The sequence below is a fragment of the Sapajus apella genome, unplaced genomic scaffold, assembly GCF_009761245.1.
Source record: "Sapajus apella isolate SASKATOON/1434 unplaced genomic scaffold, GSC_monkey_1.0 scaffold42, whole genome shotgun sequence".
Taxonomy (NCBI): domain Eukaryota; kingdom Metazoa; phylum Chordata; class Mammalia; order Primates; family Cebidae; genus Sapajus; species Sapajus apella.
In genome coordinates, this window is record NW_022436982.1 from 10,223,766 (window position 1) to 10,250,366 (window position 26,601).

Consider the following 26,601-nt stretch of genomic DNA (forward strand, 5'->3'; position numbering starts at 1 on the left):
AAACATCTTGAAGTAGATCTGTTGTCCTAGAATTCTTAGAGTTTCTTATGATGTCAGAAGAATGCAAAGCTCATATTCTATCCTTTGCTTTCTAGGTGATTTGACCAACATAATTGATTTTCCAGGGGTGGAACAAAGTAAGAATAGAAAGTATGAGGCAGGACTTGGGAGCCTAGAATGATGATTAATGATATTACGCCAGCCTTTGTGAACTAGAGCACTGGAGTGTGGAGTTACTGCTCTATGTGGTATTGTGTGAATGTTATTCAGAATGAATTCGCTTGACTTAAAATATGAAGGCACTCTCAAGTGAGCTTCCCCAGTGGGCTATTACTGGCCTTCAAAGGTCAGCAAGTTGTTAAATTGAGCTGTGAAGTATTGGCTAGATAAAAACCAACGGTGGCTTATTTTTACTTTTATTGACATCATCTTCCTTAAGGTGAATATCCCTTTATATAATATAGTGTAAATAATATATAATGCAAATACTGTACTAAATGTTATTTTATCAAATAAGATGTTCAAGTCTAGATATACAGAGACCTGTGTTTTGGGATGTTCAGAAACCTAGCATTCGTGCAGCGTTAGCAGATCAGAAGACTGAGGAAAAAAATTACTATCCCTTTGTTTTCTTTTCTGTTGAAGTATTCATTGACAAATTTAAAGCATTGCTTCATTCAGTCATCACAGACGTTACTGATTTCAGTTCGTGTGTATGGGAGGGGGCAGTTTCCATGAGGGTATGGTTAACTTAGCAGATGCAATTTTACATCTTGTTTTCCTTTTTTTGTTAAATCCTTATGCATATTGTGAATTAGAGTTTATTTTTAGCTCTTAATGAGTTCTTTTCTCATCATTGTACTTTTTGTTGGAACTCTGTTTTGTACATACTGCTTTGATTTTGAAGGGAAAATGTGTATGGCGTACAAGTCCTATATCTACCACCCCCCAACCCCCATCCTCCAGCTCAGCAAAAATTTGCATTTCTTGGTGAGAAATGATAGACTTGAATGTTGATTACCTTGTGGAGTAGATCTGGTGGTGCCCTTGACTCTTTACAACCTGTTTGACCTTTGGACTTAATACTGAGAAAGTCAGATCCTCCTTTTAATGTAAACTTTTAAGGGGGGCATATCTGCCTGTAAACTGGTAAATCAGGATCATTGCACTGTTTTCAAGGTCACTGGAGCCTGAGAGAACAGTTTTATTTCCTCGAATTTTGATGCTTTAAATCAGTCTTAAGGAATTACCCTCAAGGATACTGTCTTACGAATCCTTCTTCCTAACCCTGGTAGTAGGCCATGGAAGCTTTTTTCATTCCACTTGAATGAATTGTAGTTTGCTCTTACTCTACTTTAAACATTTTGAACAGAAATGAGAGATTGATTATGATATATCAAATCAATTGACATCTCCTCATGCAGACAATAAAGAGCTCTCCTAAATGACTTCCCAAATCGTACCTCTAAAATTGTGACTTTTTATCTTTTGTGAACCTGAGTGTTAGGTTATCTTTTCTTAAATATGGTGCAAAGTGATTTAGCCATATATGGTGCAGTCAGCATATTACCTTCTCAAGCAGAATGATTTGGGATCTGAGATCTTAAAATCTCACAATATTATAACAAGTTTGTTTTTAGACTCTGCTATTCTTTAATATTTGTAGACCTTTTTAAACAGGAATAAACCCTTTTATACAGGTTGCAGTAGGATTAGAATATACAATTGTTAATACCAATTTGTTCTGTTTTACAGCAATGTATTTATTTTTAAGTGCTGGAAATTGGGAGCCTTTCCAAAAAAGCATGATAACGTTCCATTATATCCCCAGCTCTAGAACATTGGAAGCTAGTCCTGATGTGCTGTTTAAAAGTAGAATATGGAATCTTCTGGGGTTAGTTTCTTATGCTATTTGAGATTTTAGTTCTCTTAAAGGTTAATGGAAAACAATATAGTTGGACACAGCCATCAATGTAAGGAAGATGTCTAATATTCTTTCCTGGCCTTTGTAGTTGATCAATGGACTTCTAAAGAGTCTCTCTCTTCCTTTTTTAAGACAGTACCTTTGGAGGCCACCGTGTTCATGACCAGTGACTCCTTGAGACTACATTTATTCTAAATGGACCTATCTTAGTATAGTGTATACCTAATTTTGGGTAGTTGTTAGTAGGCACCAAAGGAGGAAGAGTGAGTCTTAGTTGCTTTATAGGTTATAATGAAAGCAGGTCTCAGGCCAGATCCCACTACACATAGAAACATCTGTCTAGCAAGCAGGACCAAAGTGATGGATAAACCTTTTCTGAAAGCTTGGCAAAGTCCCACTTCTCTGTTCTTTAAAGTGCTTTGAATACACCTTACATGAAATGTTTACTGGAGGCTGATAACTTACCAAAAGTAGCATTCTGCACCCTCAATTTGCATCATGCAAAAAGAAGCCACTTTAAGCAAAAACTGGAACCCAGGACCATTTATATTTAGGGGTTTGATCCATAAAGACATAGCCACCTTGGGTTATTGATTTTTTTGCCCTGTTTATACAAGGGTATGTAATGTCTCTAAACTAATTTAGCCCATCTGCATATCTTGAATTCCTTTAATTTTACGAGTAAGACACCATTTCTAACACTAATTATACTAACAACTGGTTTGCAGAACAAAAACCTATTTTGACGTTCATTGTGTGAATCAGCCAAGAGTTGGTTGTTGATTTAGGTATGGATAGTATGTAGGCTTACACTAGTCGTTTGAATTTTAGCCATTACTTGTATTAGGCTAGTTAGCTACTTCTGGATTATGCATTAATGATAGTAAGTTAGATGACCACCCAGAAGTAAAGCTTAAATGGCTGTTGCACATGTGTCATCAGATTAATTCCAAACTTTAAAGAGAAATGTTTTTATTGTGGCAAACCATAACATAAAATTTATTATTTAAGCCTTTTAGGTTTACACTTCATTGAGATTAAGCACATTCACATCCAGCACCATTATCCATTTCCAGAACCTTTTCATCATCCCAAATGGAAACTCTGTAACCATTAATCCATAACTCCTCACCCACCTCCTTTGCTCCCAGCCTTTGGTAACCATTATACTTTCTGTGTCTCTATGAATTTGCCTATTCTCGGTACCTCATATAAATGAAATCATAGAACATTTGTTGTGCCCAAGTATTTTGAAAGTAAATTATGATAATTGTTCTCAGGAGGTACTAGTTTTTTTTTTCCCCTTGGGCTGCAGACTGTGTATTTTATTTTTCTTCCTCTCCACGTGGCTTTAGGGACCAACCCCTCCCCATGAAATAAATAGCTTGTCTTCAAATTTAGTTCTTGCCACATTCCTTATAAAAGAAACATCCAATTAAAATACTGAATTTGTGCAATATTTTGCCAGATTGCTGATTACTTGCAAGGACTTCATCTTACCCCCTTTGCAGTTATTCAGTCTGGTTTTAGGCTTCTTTCATTCTCTTGAAAATTGCCTTCAGTCTCTGTCACTTCTCATCTAATGGAAAGTCACCTGGAGGAAGAGGCATTGGTGTGTGTACAGTAGGTCAGAAAGAAGAACTCAACTAGTTTTGTTCCCTAGAATCTCCTCTGCCTTCACACTTTTCTACTTCCTCTTCTCCCAGAGAGTCTGAGCATCCAGGGACAAACATCTGTGTGAAGTCTTGGGACACAGGACACAATGTGCAATATCCCCAGACTTCTTTTAGTTACCTCACTTCATCTTCTGCTGAGCACTTGAAAAAAATATTGGCAGAAAGCCATTCCTCAATCAGAGTCAATGAGCGAAGAGTTAGAAATTCTCTTCTGTAGTTTTACTTCTTCCATTTTTCTCCCCTTTCCCTAGCACTCTTTTCCCCTACCCCTCACAGAAAGCCCCCGTCAATATAACAGTCAACTACCCCACCAAAAACCCACACGGCTGAGCCATTTCTATTTTTATACCACTGGAACAATTATTGTCTTTACAGAAGACTTAAATATCTTTTTGAAGCAACCTTGGGAGACAGATGCTGATGTTATGTTGAAACTAAAGGCAGGTGGTTTGCGGCCTATTTCTGCCTTTGCATTATTTCAGATTCTGTTACTGAGTAGAACAGTCCTTCAAAAAAATAAAAAAATTTAGGTCTTATATCTTGGCCTCCCGCCTTCTCTGTTGGCATCAGCCAAATTCATGTTGGCTGCAAGTACATCATTCCACACTTAGTGACTGGGTTTATTTTCAGACATTGGCTATTGACAACTGAAAAGCAATTTCCTGTGTGATGCTTAACAGAAAGCCTCCCCTGGGTTGTAAGAGTTTAAAATAATAAAAAAGGGGAATATTTCATGGTTAAAGTCTTAATGCAAGCTTTGTGTAGACTTCTCCCCACTGCCTACTTTGCACTCATATTTGTAGGGAGTTTGCAAAAACCTCTGATTGGCATGAGGAAGATCTTCTACCTCTGGAGCTGTAAGGTCTTGTCTTGACTAAAGATGACTCAAGCTTAACTGGCTGTTAAGCAGTCTTTGAGATTTTTGGGTGAGCTGGAGAATATCAGCCACTGGTAGGTTCTTGATTTCAAGTGGAAACTATCCGTTGAAGAAAGCCAGTGTCATGAAATACAGTAGTCCTCCCATTATCTACAGTTTAACTTTCTGCAGTTCTTGTGGTCAACTGTGATATGAAAATATTAAATGGAAAATCCCAGAAATAAACAGTTCATAAGTTTTGAGTTAGTTTTCAGAGTATTGTGATGAAATTGTGTACTTGTCCAGGATGTGAATCATACCTTTGTCCACATTATTCATGGCTGTAGATGGTCCCTGTCCTTTAGTCACTTAGAATCCATCTTGATTAACAGATCAGAAAAAAAGAAAGTAGTGTATATATTGGATTCAGTACCATCTGTGGTTTCAGTTATCCACTGGAGGCCTTGTAACCCCCAAGGATAAGTGGGAGACTGTTGTACTCAGCTAGTGGAAGTTGTTGTGATGCATCTCATGGTTCAAGGGAGGTAGAGAAGGAGGGAATTGTCATACTGAGCAGGTGGAATGCAGGATGCTCTAAATTAGTGTTTGTTTGATTGAGCTAAGATACAAAAGTATAGTCTGCTCCACTAACAATTTGTTGATTATTTCCTTTGATGGTTAATATTTGATGCAGTCATTTATTTGAACAGAAATGAGAGAGGCGTTTTTTCTTTGCAGTTTGCATGGAAAGATCTCTGAGGATGTTCATGGATCTAAGACAAACTTGTCTCAGTCTTTCATTTCATTAGGACCTTTGCCTGTTGGGGAATTATCTTTCCTAGTATATTGCTGATGGGAAAAAAGCTAATTCCAGAAGCCAGTGGGGTGGGTCCTTTCTCTTCCTGCCTTCCTATTGGCAAGCAGCCAGTAAGGAACCCAAGTAAAGTCAGTCAGACATTTTCTCCCAGGACCTAGGCTCTTAAGGAAGTGTGGAAGGATAAGATCGTGATGATGACTTGCCTCTCTGTTCTGAGGGTGGGGGTAGTTTTACTTCCTACTACTTAAGTCCTTGGAGTCTGGTTCCAAGCAGTTAGTCATTCTGAAAACCCTCTGTGCCTCTTCCAGTGTGCTGCTTTTTGCCAGTTAGCTAGAGTCAGTGTGCAGGCTAGAACACCATTGAAATAATTTTTATGTAATTCATGTTTTTTTTCTACCAGTGTTTTTCAGCTGAGAGGTAAGCTTATTTTTTATTGGTCTCGATTTGACCCATAAGAGAGTAACTTTTGTAATTCGTTGGAAGCCCCCGTTATGAACTGGCCATAGCTATTGGTAAAGGAGTTTGTCTGTTTTGAGAGGTATGTATGTATGTGTATTTTGTAAATAAAGTCACTTTTCAGTGTCTTTCAAACAATTTACTGATAATTGTGTCACATTGTTAGTATAGGGGAAACCAAAGTTTGAATTTAATTATGCAAAATAGTAGGTGCAATGAAGATGCTGATACTCCCTCCTAAGTAACCTCTTATGACTTCCTCCCCCTTTCAATTATGTTTTTTGGGCACTATTAGCTCCTTGAGTGTGAGCAAGAAGAACCTGAAGAGTGACAGAGTGACCACCAGCAATAGCATTCTCTGTGATCACACAGCAGGTCTTTTTGGATGTTTCATCTCTAGCTTTTAATCTTCAGAGGTCAGTAATGTTTGGCAGCTCCCATTGCTTTTAGCAGCTGAGGAGAGCCATATATCTTGTGGTAAAACAGATTTGCCTGTGAATGACCTACGTTTATCTCCTCTGCTTATTTAGTGATCATTTATTTAAAACACTTCAGGTAACCCTTTTGGTGTCCAGACCCGTAGGGTCATATGTATGCTTACAGGCATTAAATTTCTGTGTCCCATGGGATATGTAGTATATGCCATCAGTAGGTTTTTGGACAGTCTTTGGTCCTCCTTGAAGAGATTCAGGTCCAGTTTTATCTTTATATACAGTGTGTTTTTTCCCAGCAAGTAAATCATTGATGCAGAATCACAAGTGTAATTGTTCAAAAAAGAATCCAGTCAGTTTCATGTTCCTCCTTACAACCTATTAAGATATTTGTGTACACCTAATGGATTTGACTGGGATATCTGTTCGGGTAGCTTTAGGTGAAAATGTGGTGAGTAGAGCTGGGGAATGACCTGGCCAAGATGCTACCAGGTTATGGAGGATGCACAGAAAATCTTTGCATAACATCTTAATTTGGCTATAGGTTTTATATTCAGAAAACATACTTCTTTGGGGATTGTAAAAATCTACCATAACTCCTGCTTATTTGATGTGTATTTTGTTTGTTTCATGAGACAGAGTCTTGCTCTTGTCACTGCTCAGGCTGGAGTGTGGTGGCATGATCACAGCTCATTACAGCCTCAACTGCCCGAGCTCTAGTGATCTTCCCACCTTGACCTCTAGAGTAGCTGGGACTGCAGACGTGTGTCATTTTACCCAGCTAATTTATATACAGATTCTCCCTATTGTTGCCTAGGCTGGTCTTGAACTCCTGGGCTTAAGTGATGCTCTAGCTTCAGACTCCTCAAGTGCTGCTCTTTGGAAGCCACTGTGTTCAGCCTTTTTCTAAAGAATTTTTTTGTGTCACTTTCTTTACATCATAGATGAAGATGACAGAGAATGCAAATGAAGGAACAAATTAGCTTTGTAGGGAATAATGCTATCAAGGAAGTTCTAATTCCTTTAGTATGAGTATTAGATTTAATTATTTTGGGGGAGCAAGAAGGATAAAGAACTCCAAAATAGTGTAGTAGGCTTTTGTGTTAAAATCCATTTCAGTATTGAAATTTTTTTTTCCTAAAAAAAAAAAAAAAAAAAAACTCTAGCTTGAGAAAAATAAGTTTAGTAATCTAAGTAGAATGCCTGAATAATGTTGTCAGTTAGGGTAACTAGAATAAGCACTTAATAGCTTATATTCTATTTCGATATAGGGGCAAGTAAGTGATATGGCACCATACATATTTCAAGTTTTTCTCCAATAAAGGAGATTATTTTTATAATATGTAACTATTTGGTTCCTTATTCCATTATAAAAGCAAAGAAGTTGTCAGCAACAAACTAGGAAAACTCTTGACAGCAAAGGCTATTGAATATTGGAATGAGCTGAAAACTAGTTATTTGGTGAAACATTCATTTCTCTGAGTAGTATACTTGTAATTGAATCCCTAACATTTTGTGTGGCATTCTACATTGTAGGAAGCTCTTTAACAAGACTGATTATAACATGCAGATCTGAATTTGTGAAACTTAAGGTGGAGATGGTAGAATCATAGGCAGGGTGAGCATTAGAGAGCACCTTTAGTGCAATTTCTTTGCCCACAGATGAGATCTCAGTTTCAAATTTATAAGGCCAGTTAACTAGAGGCCTTAAACTCCTAACCTCCTTTTCCTTAGGGACCTCTTTGTGGTAATAAGATGGATTCTTCTGGTCTACTTGTCTCTGCCTTAATCTTAAAAATGTGTTTGCCAAGTGGGCATGTAATGTGGCCCAAATAGCTGAGAAACTCTGTGTATAGAAGTTAACTTCCCACATCAGATGGTCCTTCATATTGTTTAAGCTGGTGCCATAAAAACATAGCGCCTTCCCCAAGAGTGGGTCTCAGATATGTGAATAAGCAAATCGAGTAACTTCAGTAAGAGCAGATTAAAGAAAGCATCACATTAAAAGTTTTTAAGTTGAATTAAAATTGAGGGGTTGTTGAATAAGAATCTTTTTTGCCTCTACCCTGCTGTAGATTTAGGAGTACTTGAGATGATAAAATGGTAATATGTTAAAAAATTATTTTTGTGTTTAGGTTCTTCCTGTTTCATGGGAAAGATGTATCCAGAATTAGTAGCAGTGGTCAGGTGCACTAAGTTGCTGGGCATATGATTTAGATATTTCGTTTTTAAGATACTTTAAAGTCAGTGGTAAAAGACATGCCTCTGTGCTCCCCTTATTTGGCAGGATAGTGTGTTTACTACATCATGTTCATATCAATGGTGCCACGTTACTTTTGTGTCCTCAGGAATCATTGTCAAGGTAAAATCTTTTAAGCAAACTCTTCTTCAAAGTGTCTGTGAATTTTAAATTTGGAGGATTACAATAGCTAATCACTTCAACTTTTAAATGAGGTGTTGTGGGGAAGAAATGCTTATGTGTGATATGAATGTGGCAGTTGCAGGAGCTGCACCATTTTGTACTTCTCTTTAGCAGCCATCTGTTAATTGGTGGGCAAGTTGCCCTGTGGTCTCAGAGTGGTTTGCTGTAGCATAAGCTGTCCCTGAGCAAAAACAAAATTGATATTTATTTCTCTCAGGGTACCTCTTTGACTTAATTCATAGTCATGGTTCCCATCTGACCCATAGCTTTTATAACTTTAACCATGTACAGCGCAGTTTCCTCTGTGGACTGTGTTCCATTGGGATTCCTTCACTTTATTGTGTGACAGAGCATTTTTGAAGCTGTGTCTATAGTATTTAAATAGGTTTCCTTTATACTCAGCATTTTACCTCCACCTTCCCAAACACCATCAGTCTGTTTGGGGATTTTTCCTAAGCATATAAAAATCAGTGCTGTGTGTGACTCTTTTAAGTTTAGAGGAAGGAAAGAAAAATGTTCCTCGTACCCTCTTGGTTAACTACCTCTTCATTAACTATAAATTAAGCAACATGTCCAGTGCAAAGGAAAATCACATGTTATTTATACTTAATCTTTGTATCAACTGGGGATGATGGATATCCTTTGGAAATTTACTTCCTTTGTCTCGGCTAAAAATATCTCTAATTATTCTCTTTCTTTTTGATATAAAAGGAACTACAGTGGACAGTTCCCCCTCCTGATATCCCTTTATAGCAGATACTTTATGATCAGTACACATAAGGTGAAATATGTTTTTACTTTATTGAAACATCGATCATGTGATGCTATCCAATATTCCCTTCTTAATGACCCAGGTTCCCTCTCTCTCTCACTCGTTTTCTAACTTGGTGTCACCATATCATATGTGAAGAACATAGGTATGTGCATGCATTCACACAATATGTATAATTTTGCAATTGCTGCTCAGAGTTTAAAAATAAGGTTTCTTAACACTTGTAGTTTCTCCCCACTCATAACAGCAGCTTAACTGGGCAAGGGGTGGGAATTAAGAGGATACAGGTACTTGTTTTTACGACTATGTAAAGGAGGTCTCAGAAAATCATAAGCCCTTCCTGACGTAGTCATCTTGGGTTTAGCTTTTTGGTGATCAGGGTTATCCATATCTGTTAGTTTTATAGTGCAAGAATATTTGCAAGGTCGCTGAGTTGGTGTCTTGTATTAATCTCTGGGTATTATGGTTCAGAAGGTTTCTTGTCTTCTGGTTACTTTTACAAAGACAAGACACTATCATGCCGAGGAAGTATGGATCCTCCTGGGACACAGGGAGTTGCTAGGTTTCAATCCTGGCCATTACTCTAGAAGGCCTGTAACTGAACCCAGCTTCAGCTCTTGGCCACTTGAAAGCCAGAACGCCAGAGGCAAGGATGAGTGGAAGGAAAAGCAGTTTTAATGGGAGAGTCAGCAAACGGAGAAGATGGCAGAGTAACATTCTAAAGTACCATCTTCAATTTAAAAATTTACGATAGATCAAAGGGAAATTTGGTATGGGAGACATGCAGCAGTGGTACAGGGTTCAGGATCTGTGTGTCTTGTTCAGTGGCTCTCTTGGGTGTCTGAAGTTCTGGTTGGCATTATCTTGCCTTTGGCCTAGAGGTGGTGGAGTAATTATGACTCTTCCTAATTGTGAGGATTTTGCAGTGGGGGCTCTGCGCAGGGCTTGTTTCAGAATTAGCCTTTGAGATTTCTTAAGAACATAAGTAGATAAGCATGCTTTGGCTGAGGGGATTGTCTAGAGAGGAAAGAAATGGAGAGGGAAGGGAAGAAAGAAACAAGAAAGTGGGCGATTTTTAACATGGAGGTCCCAGTTACAGTCCTACATTTGCATCTGCTCAGTGATTGTACCAGTCACTAAGGTGACTGTCCCTGGGTCCCTCCTGTGTCTCTTTCCTCATTGTTGCTCAGTGCTTGGTACATCCTGCAGTTGGACTGCTCTAAACCTTCACAAGGGCGAGCCTTGCTCCCAGGATTGGAAGGCGGCTTGCTTACCTCCACATAGACCCCTTATGTTTGGCATAGTGTGCCTTTGGTCTGACCATCTCCTTTATAGTTCTTTACAAGTTTGTTCTTCTCTATGTTCCTATTTCCTGAATTTGTCAGGAAACACCTCAATTTCATCTTCTCTGTTTTTGACACACTGAAGAATTCACTTTTTTAAGCTGGTCCTGGTTAAGCGTGAAACTCCTGGACATACTTTGTGTATTTCATGTTCATTAGGTGCCTGTGTCTCCCTTTTTGACTTTGTGGTGTTTAAAATGTTTGAGCATCTTAGAGGGCAAAGACCATGTGGTATTGATCCCATGTTCTTTTCCACTGCTGTGAAACCGTGCTATGCGTATGAAAGCATTTTAATGCAATCTGCTGAGGAGAGAAGCGTCTTGTGTGGGAGACGGTTTTGGCAGTAGCAAACATGTTTGGCTTTAGCCATAAGAACTGCTTTCTGAGTTTGGAAAAGGAGTATGTAAATTAAGGCCCATTTTTAAATGAATCTTTTTATAATGCAGATACCTCTCATCTCTCTGTTTTGTAATGATGGGTTTGTTTTGAGGGCTTAAGTGGTTTGTGCACCTGCAGGGTGTCCTTCCTTTTCTTTCAGGTTCGATTATTTTTGTTTTGTTTTTTTAAATAAATAGTCTCTTGGATGGATTAAGAAAGAATTGAAGTTCCAGTAAATTGATTTCATGACAAAGAACAAGAAAAAAATACAGATGTATTTGGAGATTATAAATACTCTGATTCAAAAGTTGTAAACTTTGGATGTACAGGATTCTGCCACAAAATATTTCCCACACATGGCCTAAGGCAATAAAGTGTACAGTTGTGGAAAGACTGAGTTTGGAAAGGTTAATTGTAACTTGGAAACCTAACTGCTCCTTCCATCTAGCTGTGTGTGCCTTTGAGCAAGTTAAATTAGTGTCTCTGAACCTCCAAATTTATGTCTGTAAAACAGATACCGATGTATCTACATGTAGCCTTGTGGTGAGAATTAAATGTGATAGATGTAAGGATCATAGTTGGTTGATATTTTGACAGTGGTACTCTTGACTTCCAGAAAGGTAGGCATGTGTTTTTATGGGGCAGTGGGAATGGATATTTTCCCCAATAAACTTACCTTTTCATACTGGAAGGCTTGAGCTGGCAAAACTTTAACTTTTGGGTGAGAGGGTGATTTTAAAAAAAAAATGTTCAAGAAGAAAATTTATCTCTAACAAGAATTTTTTATAGCGTGGACCTTGTGAGTTTGGTAGAGTCTAATTTTATAGTTTCTCATCCTTGACAAAATGGGGAGCCCTCCATGGTGGTTTGTAGGACTCTGACATAGTTTCAAAACAGGCACTGATGTAATTATAGTGGATAGGGCCTTAACTTTTTTTTTCCTTGTGATATTGGAGTTAAAAAATGATCTCTTACACAGAGAAAAACACATTATTAAGAATATGTACTGCCTCTTAATGGGTTGCTTAGTGGTGTGTGTGTGTGTGTGTGTGTGTGTGTGCGCGCGTGTGCAGGCACAAGCAAGAGTGCATGTTTGCTAAGATTGACACCAGCTGGTCGCACAAGTGACAGCAGATGCCCTTTTTACTATCACAGTTAACTTGTTACCACAGTAGTGTTTTGAGGAATGTGGTTCCTTTGCCTTCATCCCAAATGATACTTACTTGAACAACTCCTTTGCCTTTTAAGTAAACACAAGATAAAGCAATAATATAAGCCCCTGTTAGTGTGTGTGTGTGTGTTGTGGCAGGAGGTGGGTGGAATCTGTACCGAATTAATTGTGTTTAACAGAGATATGAGAAAGTTGCAGCAGACCCAAATCTTTAATTGAAAGTAGACAGCACTAGCTCAGAGTCGTTAATGTCCTAACCTTTTTTGAATTGTTGCATATCACTTTCAGGCTGCCTGAATGTTTTTTTGGCATTCGCTCTGTCCTGGTGGCACCTCCAGTGTTTGAAGGTAGAACTGCTGACCTATCTTTTAGAGAAGCTATCTACATCAATAAGTAATGAGAACTACCTTTTGTTTTGATTGTGGTGCTGAGGATGCTACAGTGTCTCAGTCACTTTCTTTCAAGTGGGAGAACCTGCTTTCATATAGAATCTCATCCTGTGTATTATGGAAGAATTGGTTTATTTTCCTACTTCAGATAATTTTTCCTAATTTTCCTGGTCTTGGATGCAAGACATCTTTGTGTACCCAGTGTAACACTTGACAAGAATTTAGAAGATTTAATATGCTGTTTCTGTTCTCAATAGTCTAAGACTGAGTTGTGTGGGAGTTTTTAATGTTGTCTGAAAATGTGATATATTAAGAACCCACAGTTTCGCCAACTTAAGCAGGGTCATGCTGCATTGCCAGCAGATTCATAATTACTGGGACTGGAACTACAGGAAAATAGAGCTCTACCAGTTGCCTAATCAGGGGACAGATATGGCCATTAAAATTAACTTGAAAGAAAACGCCCGGGTGCTGAGGACATTAACTGCTGCCTCTAGAATTAGGCTGCTTAAGTAATATTTTCCAAATGTTCACTGTTTACAACTTTGATTTCAGCAGAAAAGTTAGAATTTAAACTCTTCTGTATTAACTCCATGTATCTGTAAAGTCCTGTAAATCAGAAACATTGGGGCCTTTCAATCTCAGGCCAGCTTTATTAGCATTTGGATAGAAGATGAGTCTTTGAGTGAGCCATCTGTTTTCTGTATTATGTGAGTGTCTAGGTTGAATTCTCTATCCTTGTGATAATCCCTGGTGATGTCCTTTGGGAAGCTGGTAGAAATGCTCCCAGCTTTCAGGAAGCCTGGCTTGGACTGTAGTAATAGTATCTCACCAGTCTTCCGTATTACAATTTGATCTCACGCATTAGAGGGCAGCAAGGAGGACCTGTTTAACTTGACCCGAGTTAGTTGAGTGTTTACATGGAAGGACCTGCTGCATCTGGCCTGCTACATTTGAGGAGACTCAGGCCAAGTTAGGAATTAAAATTTGGAGAAAAACGTGACTAGAGAGAATTGCATCCCTGTGTTCTAAGATTCTCTCAAACCTTTTCCCTGCTGTGTGATACCCACATGGTTTTTCTGCGTATCAGATCTGAGATATTAAAAAAGCTCCTTGTAAAGTCTGGTGCAAGTTGCTTTGGTGCCAGAGTTGCAGTGCGCAGCCTGTCTGAACAGACACACATAATGAGTGTCCAAGAACAGCAAGTCCATCTGAAGAAATACAACATATTTGCAACTTTATTGTATGTTTACTGGGGAGGATATTGGGAGGGAACATGGTCTTTATTAAAAACCAAAAATTTTCCCCCCCTTGTAATGAAAACTTGTTTTCGTAAATCTAATTATTTGCTTTTTTTTTTTTTTTTTTCCTTTTTAAGGCTTACAGTTTTATGCAAGGCCTGTGTTTGGAGAAAGTAAATCTTTCCATTTAGCTTTTTAAGGTATTGCATTATTAAACCCTCACGTTGCAAGTCTTGCTTGACAGAGAGGACCATAGTGACCTGTTTCTGCCAACTGTGGGATTTTAAAAAAGATTCACACTGCTTTTATTCTTTTATTTGATAAAACATTGCTACTGCTCTAAATGAAATAATAGATACACATCAATCAGTGTAGTCACCTTTTATTGTTGATTCACTACCAGGTTTTTACAGAATTCGCTCTGCATTTTATTTGACTTGTACATGAATAGTCTTGGCAGACTTAATTATATTAGTGAAAAAGTACTTTAAACAAAATTATATGCTGACATCCCATAATTCATACTTACAGATTTGTAGAACAGATTTATGTAAATCTATCAAATTACTCTAGGTGACATTTTTTAAAATTGAGACTTCGTCTTAATGGTATTTGTAGAAATTTTTAATATGAACAATTTTACATGAATTGTTAAAACACTCGTATGACTTCCTTAGGAAGGCAGAATACAGTAACATTTGAGCATCTTGTCTCCACATGTTTTTTAACCCATCTGGTACAATTTAGGGACATGAGGAATACATTTATAAGGGCAACCCTGTTCTAAACCATAAGAACCTGGAACATTTAATGATCTGTGTTAAGTTCCTCTTTGTCAGGAACTATGTTCTGCTTGCCTTCGCTCAGCAGTGTAGTGAGGAGGCATCCAAATGGACCCCAGACACATGTAGTAAGGTAACGGAATAATATAAGAAGCTGTGGGAGGACTAGGTGGGAGGAGCACTGAACAGTGTGCATTGGGGATGGGGCAAGTTGTAGTAGGAAATGGCCTCAGAGTCTCAAAGGATACACAAAGGATACATGGGAGTTGGCTACTTGGAGAGCTGTGTTCAGGCATAGAGAACTGGATGTGCGTTTTAGGGTGTATGTGTAGGAGTGGTGGAAGATGAGCAAAAGTAGAAGTAAGCAAAAAACTGAAAGTGACTGGAAACCAGAGTGTGGTTAGATTTGTATTTTAGGAAGATGTTACAGTGGAAGATGGCTGCTGTTGGAATTAACGGGAGTCAAAGCAAGGGGTGTCCTATTAGGATAGTATAGCAATAATCAGGGTCAGAATAATACAGTACCAATGCTAATGCAGACAAGAAGCCGATTTAGCGGGTAGAACTGGCAGATTGTGATTTGTGTATGGTAGAACTTGGTTGGAATATGTCTTGCCAATCTTCACTGTTAGACTTCAGCTAGTTCCTTCAAGCCTTGGATCACATGTTACCTGCAGGATGGGACCACTTCTGACCATTTTGTTTAAAAAGCAGCCCTGCTTCTCCACTCCCCACTCTCATCCCCTGCTGCTGTTTTCCCCTTAGCTCTATTTTTTCTAATACCCTATATAATATGTTCATTTATCTCCCCCATCAGAATTTAAGCTTTATGAGAAAAAACTTTTTGTCTTGTTTCTCAGGACCTAGTAGAAAGTATGGTTTCCATAGGTATCGAATGCTTATTGTAGATGAGAAATTTGTAGGGTTACTCTTGTTTTTTTTTTTTTAAATAAAAAATTTTATTTTTCACAGTTTTGTGTTGAGGGTCTCATTTAATATTGGTTGGATAAAATTAATGTGCCTTTTAATCAGGAATTATGGTAGTCTGTTGCCTTTGCTTTTAAACCTGAGGGGGTAATTTGACTTTTCTGAAGATTGGTAGTAATTTAAAATAGAAAAGACTAAATAAAGTGACCTTTGAATGAAACAGGTCCAGAAGATTGTGTATTTTTAATTAAAATATGCAATGAAAATTTTAATTAAAGTAGGCTATTAAAAGCAATGTAGGTGGCAAGGGAATGGCTGATGCTTTGAATTACACACAGTTTGGGATAAATTGGCGTTTACTGTGTTTCCCACAGTAGCACTTTGCCACTAAATGGATTCTCTTCCTGTTTTCCTCTCCTTGCTCTGACCCCCCCTCTCAGTAGTCTTTGGTCTTCTTCAGAGGCCTGTGGAGTGCTTCAGCTCTGTGGTATAGATCCCTTGACCATGATTTCTACTGACCTTTTATAACTATTCTCCTTGTGCCAGGAGCATTTTATAAGCTATTTTTCTCTCTTGTGAAGGTTTCTTTTCTGTGGCATATGTGTTAGATTAAAAAGAAGGGTATAAAACAAAAGGCTTTATACACGACAGTGCAGTACAGGGTATAGGAAAGCTCTGGAATCCCTATCAGCTGTTAGAATCAAGACTTGGAACTGGGCATGGTGGCTCACGCCTGTAATCCCAACACATTGGGAGGACGAGATAGGCCGATCACATGAGGCCAGGAGTTGGAGACCAGCCTGGCCAACATGATGAAACCCTGTCTCTACTAAAAAAACCAAAAAAAAAAAAAAAAAAAAAAAGCCAGGTGTGGTAATGCACACCTATAATCCCAGCTACTTGGGAGGCTGAGGCAGAAGAATAGCTTGAACCCAGAAGGTGGAAGTTGCAGTGAGCTGAAACCATGCCACTGCTCTCCAGCTTGGATAACAGAGAGAGACCTTGTCTTGAAAGAAAAAAGATTTGGATTAATGGTTCAAAAATTCTTAAGAACATGTGACCACAGTTAGCTTTTGAGAATAGCTGAGGACATGTGGCCTTGACCCTCTTCTTGATGTTCAGTTACCAGTCGAATATTTTGGCATTTAAAGACAGGATTTGTTTTTCTTAAAGGCTTTTTTTTTTTTTTTTTTTTGAAGGGCCTTAGCTTTGTCATTTTGGTCAAAATAGTCTTTTAATCATGTTGGGTTCTGTAATGGTTATACTTGGAATTTAAATTTAGAGCTTTATAAAATTTTTAAAGAAATGAATCTTGGTTTGGGGATTATCAGTATGCACATTCTAAATTCAGAGAGACTTGAAAAATAGATTTGGATGATATGGATAAATAATGCTTGGTTTCTAAACCTTCCCTGGGTGGCCCATGACGGCTACTGATGAATACAAGAGTGGGAAGAGGGTAGGTTAGGTTTTTTCTTTTTTAATGTTTGACTTGCTACTGCTTTTATTTTTAAAAACTGTGCACTCACTTCCAACCAGAAATATGCACTATATAAATAAGATGCAATTTATGTTGTCATAGGAATGAATAATGGCACAGAAATTGATGTATAATAAAACTGATATTTGTACAGAAGGTACAGAAATTTGAGATAGTAGTCAACCAGGAAGCAACTTTTGCAGTAAAAGTGTCAGAAGTGCCTGCGTACATTATTATTCAGGCATATTGGGTACAAACTAGTCCTGGGCATCCACACATTATGCCTGAATTCTCAGTTCAGGTATAAACTAGTTGTTAATCGAGTATAGAAGAGCCACAGGATTTGAGAGTCCTGACTTCAAGTCCTGACTTTACTACTTCCTCCCTGCCTTTTTGATTTATAGAAGCTGATTGACCTTGCCAAGCTTCAGATACCATTTCTACCTTGTAGGAGAAGAATCTGAATACCGAACATGGTTAATGTGAAGCTACAATTAAACAGTAAAATACCATGTAGCTAAAAGGTGAGAATGGGGAGGCTTGCCTATCTTGGGATCATCTATGATGCCCTTCATATATTTTAAACACCCAATAAATATTTGCTGCCTTGATTACAGATTTTTACTGTAAAGTAACTTAAAGTTCTAACTCCCTTTTGTTACAGTGCCAACATTTTAATGCAACAACAGTGGTAGGTTTAGGAGTACAGTCTTTCAGTGGCACACACCCCACCCAAACTTTCATATTATTTTGCTTAGGATAAGAATACAGTTTTGCTTACCTGAAACATATTCTGAGTGGCATTCATCCTGATAATGCCACTAGTCAAATAAGGAACTTGTTACAAAGAGAAGTCATTTGGGGATAAATATTTCTGAGTATAAACAACTTAACAGATATTAGATATTTGACTGACTCATTATAGCTAGTCATGATTGCTTGAGGGTGTCAGGTGGAAGACCCATTTGATAGTTGGGTCCTCTGATGGTGGTGATGATGATACCTTTGGTTAAATAAATAACAACAGGAAGTTTCTCATTCTTTGATTTAGTAAACGTTTGAGTGCCTACAGCAGGCCAGGAGTAATGGTTCAGAGGCCACAGCTGGAAACAGCTAAGTGGGAAGTAAGCAAGACAGGCTTTTCACTTTACCCAGTGATCTAATCTCAGTGGGCACTCCTGTGCCCCAGACTGACCTCAGGAGGCCAATAAACTGTTTCTTTGAAATAATGGATAACTTGAAGATTTTAGAAGAAACACATCCATATATATCTAAACAATTCAACTGTGAAATGGCAATCTTCCCTGCAAGACCTTTCTTAGGCCTCTCAGCAGCCCCGTTATAGCCCCAGCTTGGTTCTCACCATTAATATAGTGATTTCTCAAGGTGCAGGTTGTATGTTAGTCACCAGGGTTTTAAAAAGGTACTACCAATGCCTCACGACAGACCAATAAAATCAGAGCCCAAGATGAAAGGATCACTTGAGCCCAGGAGTTCAGGTCCATCCCGGCCAACATAGTGAGATCTCATCTCATGTACACACACACACATACACATGGCCAATGTAGTGAGATCTCAATATACACACACACACACATATGTGTATGTACATATATCTATCTTTAGGAGTGAGATTCCGGCATCAGGTTTTTTTGTTTTAGTTTTTTTAAAGCTTTCTAGTTGATTGCAGTGCAGCCCAGGTTGAGAATGCACTGGGGTCAGAAGCTGCTAAGATGCAGGTGGAGGAGAATAGTATGAGTAGAAAGGGTAATTAAGCTATGCTGATACAATTGATTTGTTTTGTCATAGAACAGCAGTGTGACAAAACTATATATGATATTTGGCTTGCCCTTTTTTTTCTGTTACATTTGTAGCATCTTTTTAATTTTAGTGAATACACTTAAAATCTTTAACAGTAAGCATGGTATTTTTTCTCATGTAATATTTTGACTAGGGTGATCCACTTTGATCATTGAGTATTTTCATCATTGTGTCAGCAACCTAGTTGGGTAGGAATTACCCTCATTTTAGAGATAAGGAGGCTGTGTGGTTCAGTGAGATGTTAAGTAGATTCTTCAAAGTTGCATAGCTGACTGACAGCCAGTAAACACCAGAGCGAGTATTAGAAGTCCATCTTCTTTACACTGTAAGCTGGTTCCTTGAGCAGATCTTGTTACACTTAGCCAATTTAATTCTACTCAGTGACAATTGGACTGCAACACATTTACATAGGAGGGGCACAATGCACACAGTAGACACGTGCTAAATGTTGAATTAATAAAAACCTGAATTTTTAAAAATACGGTGGCTTCACATGTGACTCTTTACTAGAACTGTAAAATAAAACCTCTCAATATTAGTGTGAGATATACAAAATTAACCTAATTAGTTTTAATTCTCTATTCCTTTTTCTTTTTTAAAAACAGGAAAAAATATGTTTTCATAAGAGCGCATATATTAGCAGTGATTATCCAAAATTCTGATCGTGGTCCCAAAATACAATCACCAGTTTTCATCTTGGGCACTGTATATAGCCTTCTCTTTTCGTTTATGTAGTAACAAGTAGCCACATTAAGATAACCAGATTATCCGTCCTAAAAACTACCATTGATAACGACTTGGACCTACGGTGCCCCATCAAGAACAAATCCCTCACTTCCCTGTGAAATTCACGCAACAGTAGTACTTAATAAAAGTGTTTGGACTGTCCTTGGGCATCTGGGAAATCTTCATTTAGTTTGTTTTGACTTTTGAAGACTAAACTTTTCTTATGCCCATTTTTGTCATCTGTATAATGTTTTTTGCTTTAAACTGAGAAACTTTTCCTTCATTGAAAACTTGAGACCTTTGGGATTAACTTTAAACTAATCTTTGCATTCCGTTTATTCAACTGCTTTTGATAGCTCCGATTTTCTGAGATTTCAAGCATCACTGAGCCAGGAGTGAGAGGGTTCAGATGATGGGGGGAGGGTGGCAACAACAACAAACACTTACTTTGCAGCAACTCTTATTCCATACTTTTTTTTCTCTTGTTATGTTTGTTTCTGTTCTTTTTCTTCTTTTCCCATATGTTCTCACTGGCTTGCATGTCATCACTGCAAATCTTTTGTGTTCATATTTCCCTGTTCTTATCTAGATCATAAAACCCTCTTTGGAGAAATTTGATTGAGTTTATTTGAAGAGAAGCCCTCCTCTAAAATAAACTTAAGATGTATACACACCCACACATGGTTCTTCATCATTTCAGACTCCAACATAATTGTACTTGGTAAAGGCTATAAATGTGTCAGGGTAGAATTTACAGAACGCTGACAGATTATTGGTTAATGTTTTCCGTCTTCCCATTTTATGGCTAAGGAAACTGAAGCTGAAAAGGTCTCGTCTGTTAAGCCCTCTCCATAGCAGAGAGATTTATCCCTACAGTCTCTGAGGCTGAGCATTGTCTTGTTGCTGGTATACTCTGGCTCAGGCAGGTCATGTATGTTGGAATCCTTTGGGGATGTGTGGTTTTTTCTCTAAACAGCACTGCTTGCTGAGTTCTAAAACTTGCAAATGTAGTAGATGGAAGACAAAAAGACTTCAGGTATATTTCTAGAATTAATAGAGAGCTCTTTTTACTATTGAGGAAATATGCTGGTGTTAATGACAAGACCATATGCCAAAATGAAAGTCAATCTCTGTCAGCAGTGTAGAACTAATATGTGCCTTTTTCCCCTTCCCTTTCATTAGGGCAGAGCTTGGGATATGGCTTTGTGAACTACATTGACCCCAAGGATGCAGAGAAAGCTATCAACACCCTGAATGGATTGAGACTTCAAACCAAAACAATAAAAGTATGTTTAAAAGTTTTTTATATCTACTTGTAGAACAGAAGTTTTTAAAAAATTAAGCTTTACTTGCAGTTCTTTCCTTTCTTCCTTTTGGGCCCATATGAACAATTACCTTAGACACATCGTGGAATTTTGGTGTTTGTTGCATGACGGGAGAAACGACTTGTTCAAGAGTACTGTATATAATCATTCACGTATTCGCAAAGGGCCAGAGCAGCAACTTTCTTAGATAAATATTTTAGGAAGCCTACGGAATCAAATCTCCTTCCGTCATAGAGAACTACTTGCCCTGTAACTTGAGGAAACCTTGTTCTTCTATAAAGGTCTGAGTACTAAATAAGCAAGGTTTTGTGAGCCATGTAGTCTGTCACAATTTCTCAACTCTGCCTTTAGAGATAAAGGAGCAATAGCCACTACATAAACAAATGGATGCAGCCATGGTCCAATAAAACTTTATGGGCAGTGAAACTTGAAATCATAAGATGTTCGTGTATTACAAAATATTCTTTTCATTTTTTCCAAGTTAAAAAAATGTAAAAAAACATTCTTAGCTCATGGATTATACAAAAAGGTGGCAGGTTACATTTGGTGCTTGAGTTGTAGTTCTAGCAAATTCAGCTTGCTTTGAGGAGGAACTTACATGACACAGGTTATTTTTCTTATTATTTTTCTTTTTAAGACATACAGTAAATAATTTTGTGAGTACTTTGTTGCTTTTGTGAATCTTTGAAATTCTTACATAGATTCTCTCTAGAGAGGGAGCTAATCCAATTCACAGCATAGATTTCTTTTCCTTTAGAAAATAAGAGGGATGTTGCGTCTAGCAAATTCTTAGTACGTGTACCATCAATTTATTCTCTCCTGCCCAGTGCAGACATTGCCAATCAATCATGGAATGCTTTCTCACTGAGTCTAGATGTGGCTCCCAAATATTTTTCAAAATAGTGTTCCAGACAACCTCTATCAATTGATTCAGGTTTGAACTTATTTTCCATCCTTGATTTAAGAAACCAGCTCAGACTATAGCCTGAAGTGGTGAGGGGAAGTTAGTCAAGGCTGGCTGTAGTATCCATCTTGCTTAGAGACTTGTCTAAGAGATTTTTGCTCATTTTTTTGAGGTATCTGGAAATGCAGTGTCATTTTTGTGCTTTAAAGTTGCTTTTCTTAGAATTACCAGTTAAGGTAATTGATTAGCCCTGAGTGGTTTTGACAAATCATTCTTTACATTTATTGTCCCCTAAGAAAAATACCTACCAGCCCTGTCTTATCTAAAGGAAAGTATGTAGTGGCTCCCAAATGTACGTGGGTATGAGAGGTCCAAGAATTCCAGATGTTTCTTAAGCAAGGAAAAGTCCTATGAAAAGATTCACCATTCAATCAGAAAATAAACTGGTTACTATATATTATCAAAATGTGAAGGGGAAAAAAATTAGATTTACAGTGAAATCTAAGATAAAGCCTTAAGTTTGTTTTGAAGTTTTTTCAGTCTGGACTGCTTTTTCTAATTATCCACATTTCTCTGCATACTTTTTATTTGTGTCAGAGATCTTTTACTAGTACTATTAAGTAACAATAAGTGTTCTTTAATAAAAACACCTAATGTTCTGTTACCTTCAGACCGTGTGCTTTCTATCCTACTGCAGTTTTTTGCAGGCTTCTCTTCCTCAATTTATATTGATCTCCTGGATTGCTGCTAATTTGTCTTAGTTCTGAGGTCCTGAGTTGTGATTGAGAAGAAAATGAAATGGATGGTTAGGATGGCTCATCCCAGTAACTGTCCTTTTCTCCATTCAGAAATAATTACCCTTATTTCATTCCAGTGTGTCAGTGTTTTTGTTACATATCCTCACTGCACTGAGATCCAGAAGAAGGTAGGAATGCAGGGGAAATAAGTCTCCACAGGAGAAATGCCTGTGGCCTTCAAGGAGACAGTTGATGACAGCTGCTTCCTTCCTTTGCCCCATCCAGCCTTCTCTCCTTAGGGCCCAGCTGCTTGGGCTGAATATGTGGAAGAAAGGACAGTAATGCCTGTGGCTCTTATACTGTGATATCTCTTTCTGATTTTCTGAGATGTGGGTCAGGGTGATTGGGCAAACAGCAACCTACTTCTTTCTCCGTCCCCACATAGTTCCTGTAAAAATATCAGATAGGCTGAGCACCATGGCTGATGCCTGTAATCCCAGCACTTTGGGAGGTGGAGGCAGGTGGATCACAAGGTTTAGGAGTTTGAGACCAGCCTTGCCAACAAGGTGAAACCCCGTCTCTACTAAAAATAGAAAAATTAGCTGGGCATGGTGGCATGTGCCTGTTATCCCAGCTAACTCGGGAGGCTGAAGTGGGGGGATCGCTTGAAACTGGGAGGCGGAGGTTGCAGTGAGCCAAGATTGCACCTTTGTACTCCAGGCTGGGCGACAGAGCAAGACTCCATCTCAAAAAAAAAAAAAAAAAAAAATTAAGATTACAGCTAGTATCCAGATTTGTCTGAGACACAAAGCAGACCATTTCACACAAGTATATAGCACCCCCTTTGCCTGTTTGTTCTGTGTTAACTTATTTCCATCAGACAGGTCTTGTGCTCATGTACAATGTCTTAAACCCAGTTTTTTTGTATTCACAGCTTTAAGAATGTTTTGGAAGTTGAGTTTAAGCCTTTTCATTTCCTGGGATACTGTTCTCTAAATTAGTCGTTTTCCCTCCTCTCTTCTATGTTGATGATGGCTGTCAGCACCACTTTATTACAAAGCCCTCTTTAGTCATGTTACTGCTCACTCAAAATTCCATGGTGTTTCTCTAGTTTTACCCTTGTCATCTGTCTGAGCTTTGTAGGAGTGACGCCAGTGCTATTGCTGTTCTCCACTGTAGTCAGACTGGCTCTTCACTTGTAAGGTGATCTCATTCCTAGTGTCTATGCATATGCTTTTGCAGCTCCTACTTCCTGGTATAACCTTTCCCACTCATTTATGGTTTAATTGTGGTCATCTCATCTTTTGGAGCCCATCTAAAGGAATTCCATCCTTCAGCTTCTGTCTTGCCAGGTTGTTCAAGTTCCTGCTGAGTTCCCCCTTCTTTGAAGCCTAGATTCTTTATCCACAGGGAACCACAGAGGTTTTGGAATTAAAGGGGGACCCATATGTAATTTAGGCTTAAGCACTGTTCTCTGTCCCTAGTCAGAGTGGAGACTGGTGGTCGTACAGTTTAGCCAAGACCAGGTAGTTGAAGAGAGAGCTGTGACACAAACAAATCCTTATCTTCTGATCATTACATCAAAACTCTTGCCCTGAAACTGTGTTTTGCTTTAGAAAGGTGTACAGAAGATTGGTTAGTATATACAAGTGTTTATGTCCTGTAAGCCACTAAGCATTTAGTATGCGTTTGGTAAGATTCCTGGTTATTGGGATATTGAAACAGTGAATCAAGTGCTGTGAGAGGTGGTTTATTTAGCAGTTTCTCCTGGGGCTTCCTAATAGCATTAGCTCAGTAGGGTTTTGTGCAGTAGTTGGTGTTTTGAATAAATGACAAATACTCAGTATTTCCATGGTGAGTGCAGTGAAGTCCCTCAGGCTCTGTGAGATCCCAAAGCAGTTGTTCCCAAACTTTGGTTGCATCTTAATTACAAGGGAAGTGAGTTAGAAATATAGTTTCTGGGATCCACTTTACATCTACTAGATACCTGTTCTCATGTGATATTCAAGATTCTGTTTTCTGTTATGCTTCCCAGGTAATTTACGACAGCAAGTCTAAGGCCTGGCACTTAAGGAATCACTAAAAATGTTTGGTGGTTCTCTACACATTTGGTATTTCTGTGTGCAAAATTCAGTTTGTCTTCTAACATTTTACCTTAGCAGTCTTCCTGTGGTTCATTCTGTTAAACAAAATATTAATGTGTTTTCTTGAGCATGCTGGGTGAAAGTTTAGCATTCAGAGTTCAAGGTGGTTCACCACCCTTTGCTTTTAAAAAATGGCGTAAAAATTGAAAACAATGTGTTCACCTCATCTTAGGATGCTGTTTATTGTAAGTAGTATCAAATACAGGTTAAAATCTCTAGGTAGTTATTCTCTTGTCCTAAGGGTCACTTTTTTTCCTAGTTAAGGAGATGTTCCGGAGGCACACCTTGCTGGTGAATCACGTCATCCCTGTATTGCATGGGAGGCAGCTATTATGGATTAGGCCTGCTCACATTGTCCCCAGTGTTGGCATGGTAAATAAAGTGTGCATATTAGAAAATGTTTTAAAATTCTGTTTAGGGAGGGTAGTGAAGAGGTGGTATGTGTACAATTCAGGCATGGGGGTGGGGGAATAATTTCATGGAGGTGTCAAATTGTATGCTAGTGAGAAGGAGAGAGATTTTTCACCAAGAGCCCTATGTTTTCAGGTCCCTATGGGAATCTTTCCTTTTGTGGCTTATTCATGAGGTGAGTGGTTGTGCCTAGTATGTTGAGTCTTCATGCTGTTTACCTACTCATTTTATTTTTAGGGGTCTTAAATATTGAAAAAAATCTAAATGGTATGTGAAACTTTTATGGCTTAAAGCCAACACTTTTGACTTGTTAGGTTAATATTGTCAGACTTAAACTCATGATTAGCAAACTAAAATCATTCATTTCCTAAAATATGTGTAAACTTCCCCTCTCCCCTGCATATAGTACTCTGGATAGGGGATTATCACATAACACAGTGAAATGGATGCCTGGGTCCCAGCATCTCTCTCAGCTTTTCTCTCCTCTGCAATGGGCCTACGTTGCTTTATTTTTCCTGAAACTGGGGTTGATTTATCTGGAAAGAAGGAGCTATTATCTCAGGGAACAGAATGTTTTATTGTTATTAGTAGGTTCTAGCCCCTCAAAAGAAGAAGGAAATTCTGTATAGAAGTAGTGCTACCATAGAAAAACTGCTCAGTTTTGGTCTTGGTTAAATAAATGTTTTCCTTAATCATTCAGGCATATACCAGGCTAAAATTTACCTTTGCTTGAGTTATTAATTGGTATACAATCATATGAAATTTCTTAAACTGAAATAACTAAACCACGATTTAACTGCATATGGAAAATACTATTACAAAAATGAGAATATTAAAAATAGTACTATTTTTTGTCTTCAGTTTTAGAGTGATTAAGCAAAGCTAATAAACCTGTATTCTAAGCTGTTGTATTTATGTTAATTTTTTGTTAAATGTATACCTTTTTCTAACTAGCTTATCCTTTTCTCATTAGTAAATGTCATATTTATACTTTTTTTTCTGTTTAGTATGAACTTGACCCTTAACATAGGAAGAATATAGAACTATATTTCTAAAATCTTACCCTGACTTAATTACCTTACTAAAATGATTTAATTCGCTGTGTAATCTTGGACAGATCTTTTAACCATTTAAGCTTCCATTTATATCTTTAAAATAATCATCACTGTGAATGTTCATTACCTGCCTTTTAGGGGAGGAAAAATAGCTTTTCATGGTCTACAAGTTGTATGTTAAGGAAAAAAAGTAACTTTTTAAATGAACTTATGTTTATTATATAGAGTGATTTAGTGGTGAAAAGCAACACTCTCTCCTGAAGAGAGAACAATTTTAACTGCCTTTCTCTTTCACTGTTGGAAGTTTAACAGCCACTGTAAACTTTATTTTGGGATTCGCTTTTCTAGTTTAACCTCCTTTTGCCACAGGATTATTGGGATGGGGTTGTTTTTTCTTTTTCATTGTAAATTGT

The 26,601-nt window shown here is 38.0% G+C and overlaps 1 protein-coding gene across 29 annotated transcripts in view; it reads left to right on the forward strand.

The window, feature by feature from the left end:
• ELAVL2 (ELAV like RNA binding protein 2) overlaps positions 1–26,601 on the forward strand; it is a 155,856-nt gene that overhangs the window by 96,637 nt on the left and 32,618 nt on the right. For all 29 annotated transcript variants that reach the window (XM_032300036.1, XM_032300039.1, XM_032300041.1 and 26 more), the window contains one exon: positions 20,795–20,898. In XM_032300036.1, coding sequence (XP_032155927.1) covers positions 20,795–20,898 — 104 coding nt within the window. The remainder of the gene's footprint in view (positions 1–20,794; positions 20,899–26,601) is intronic.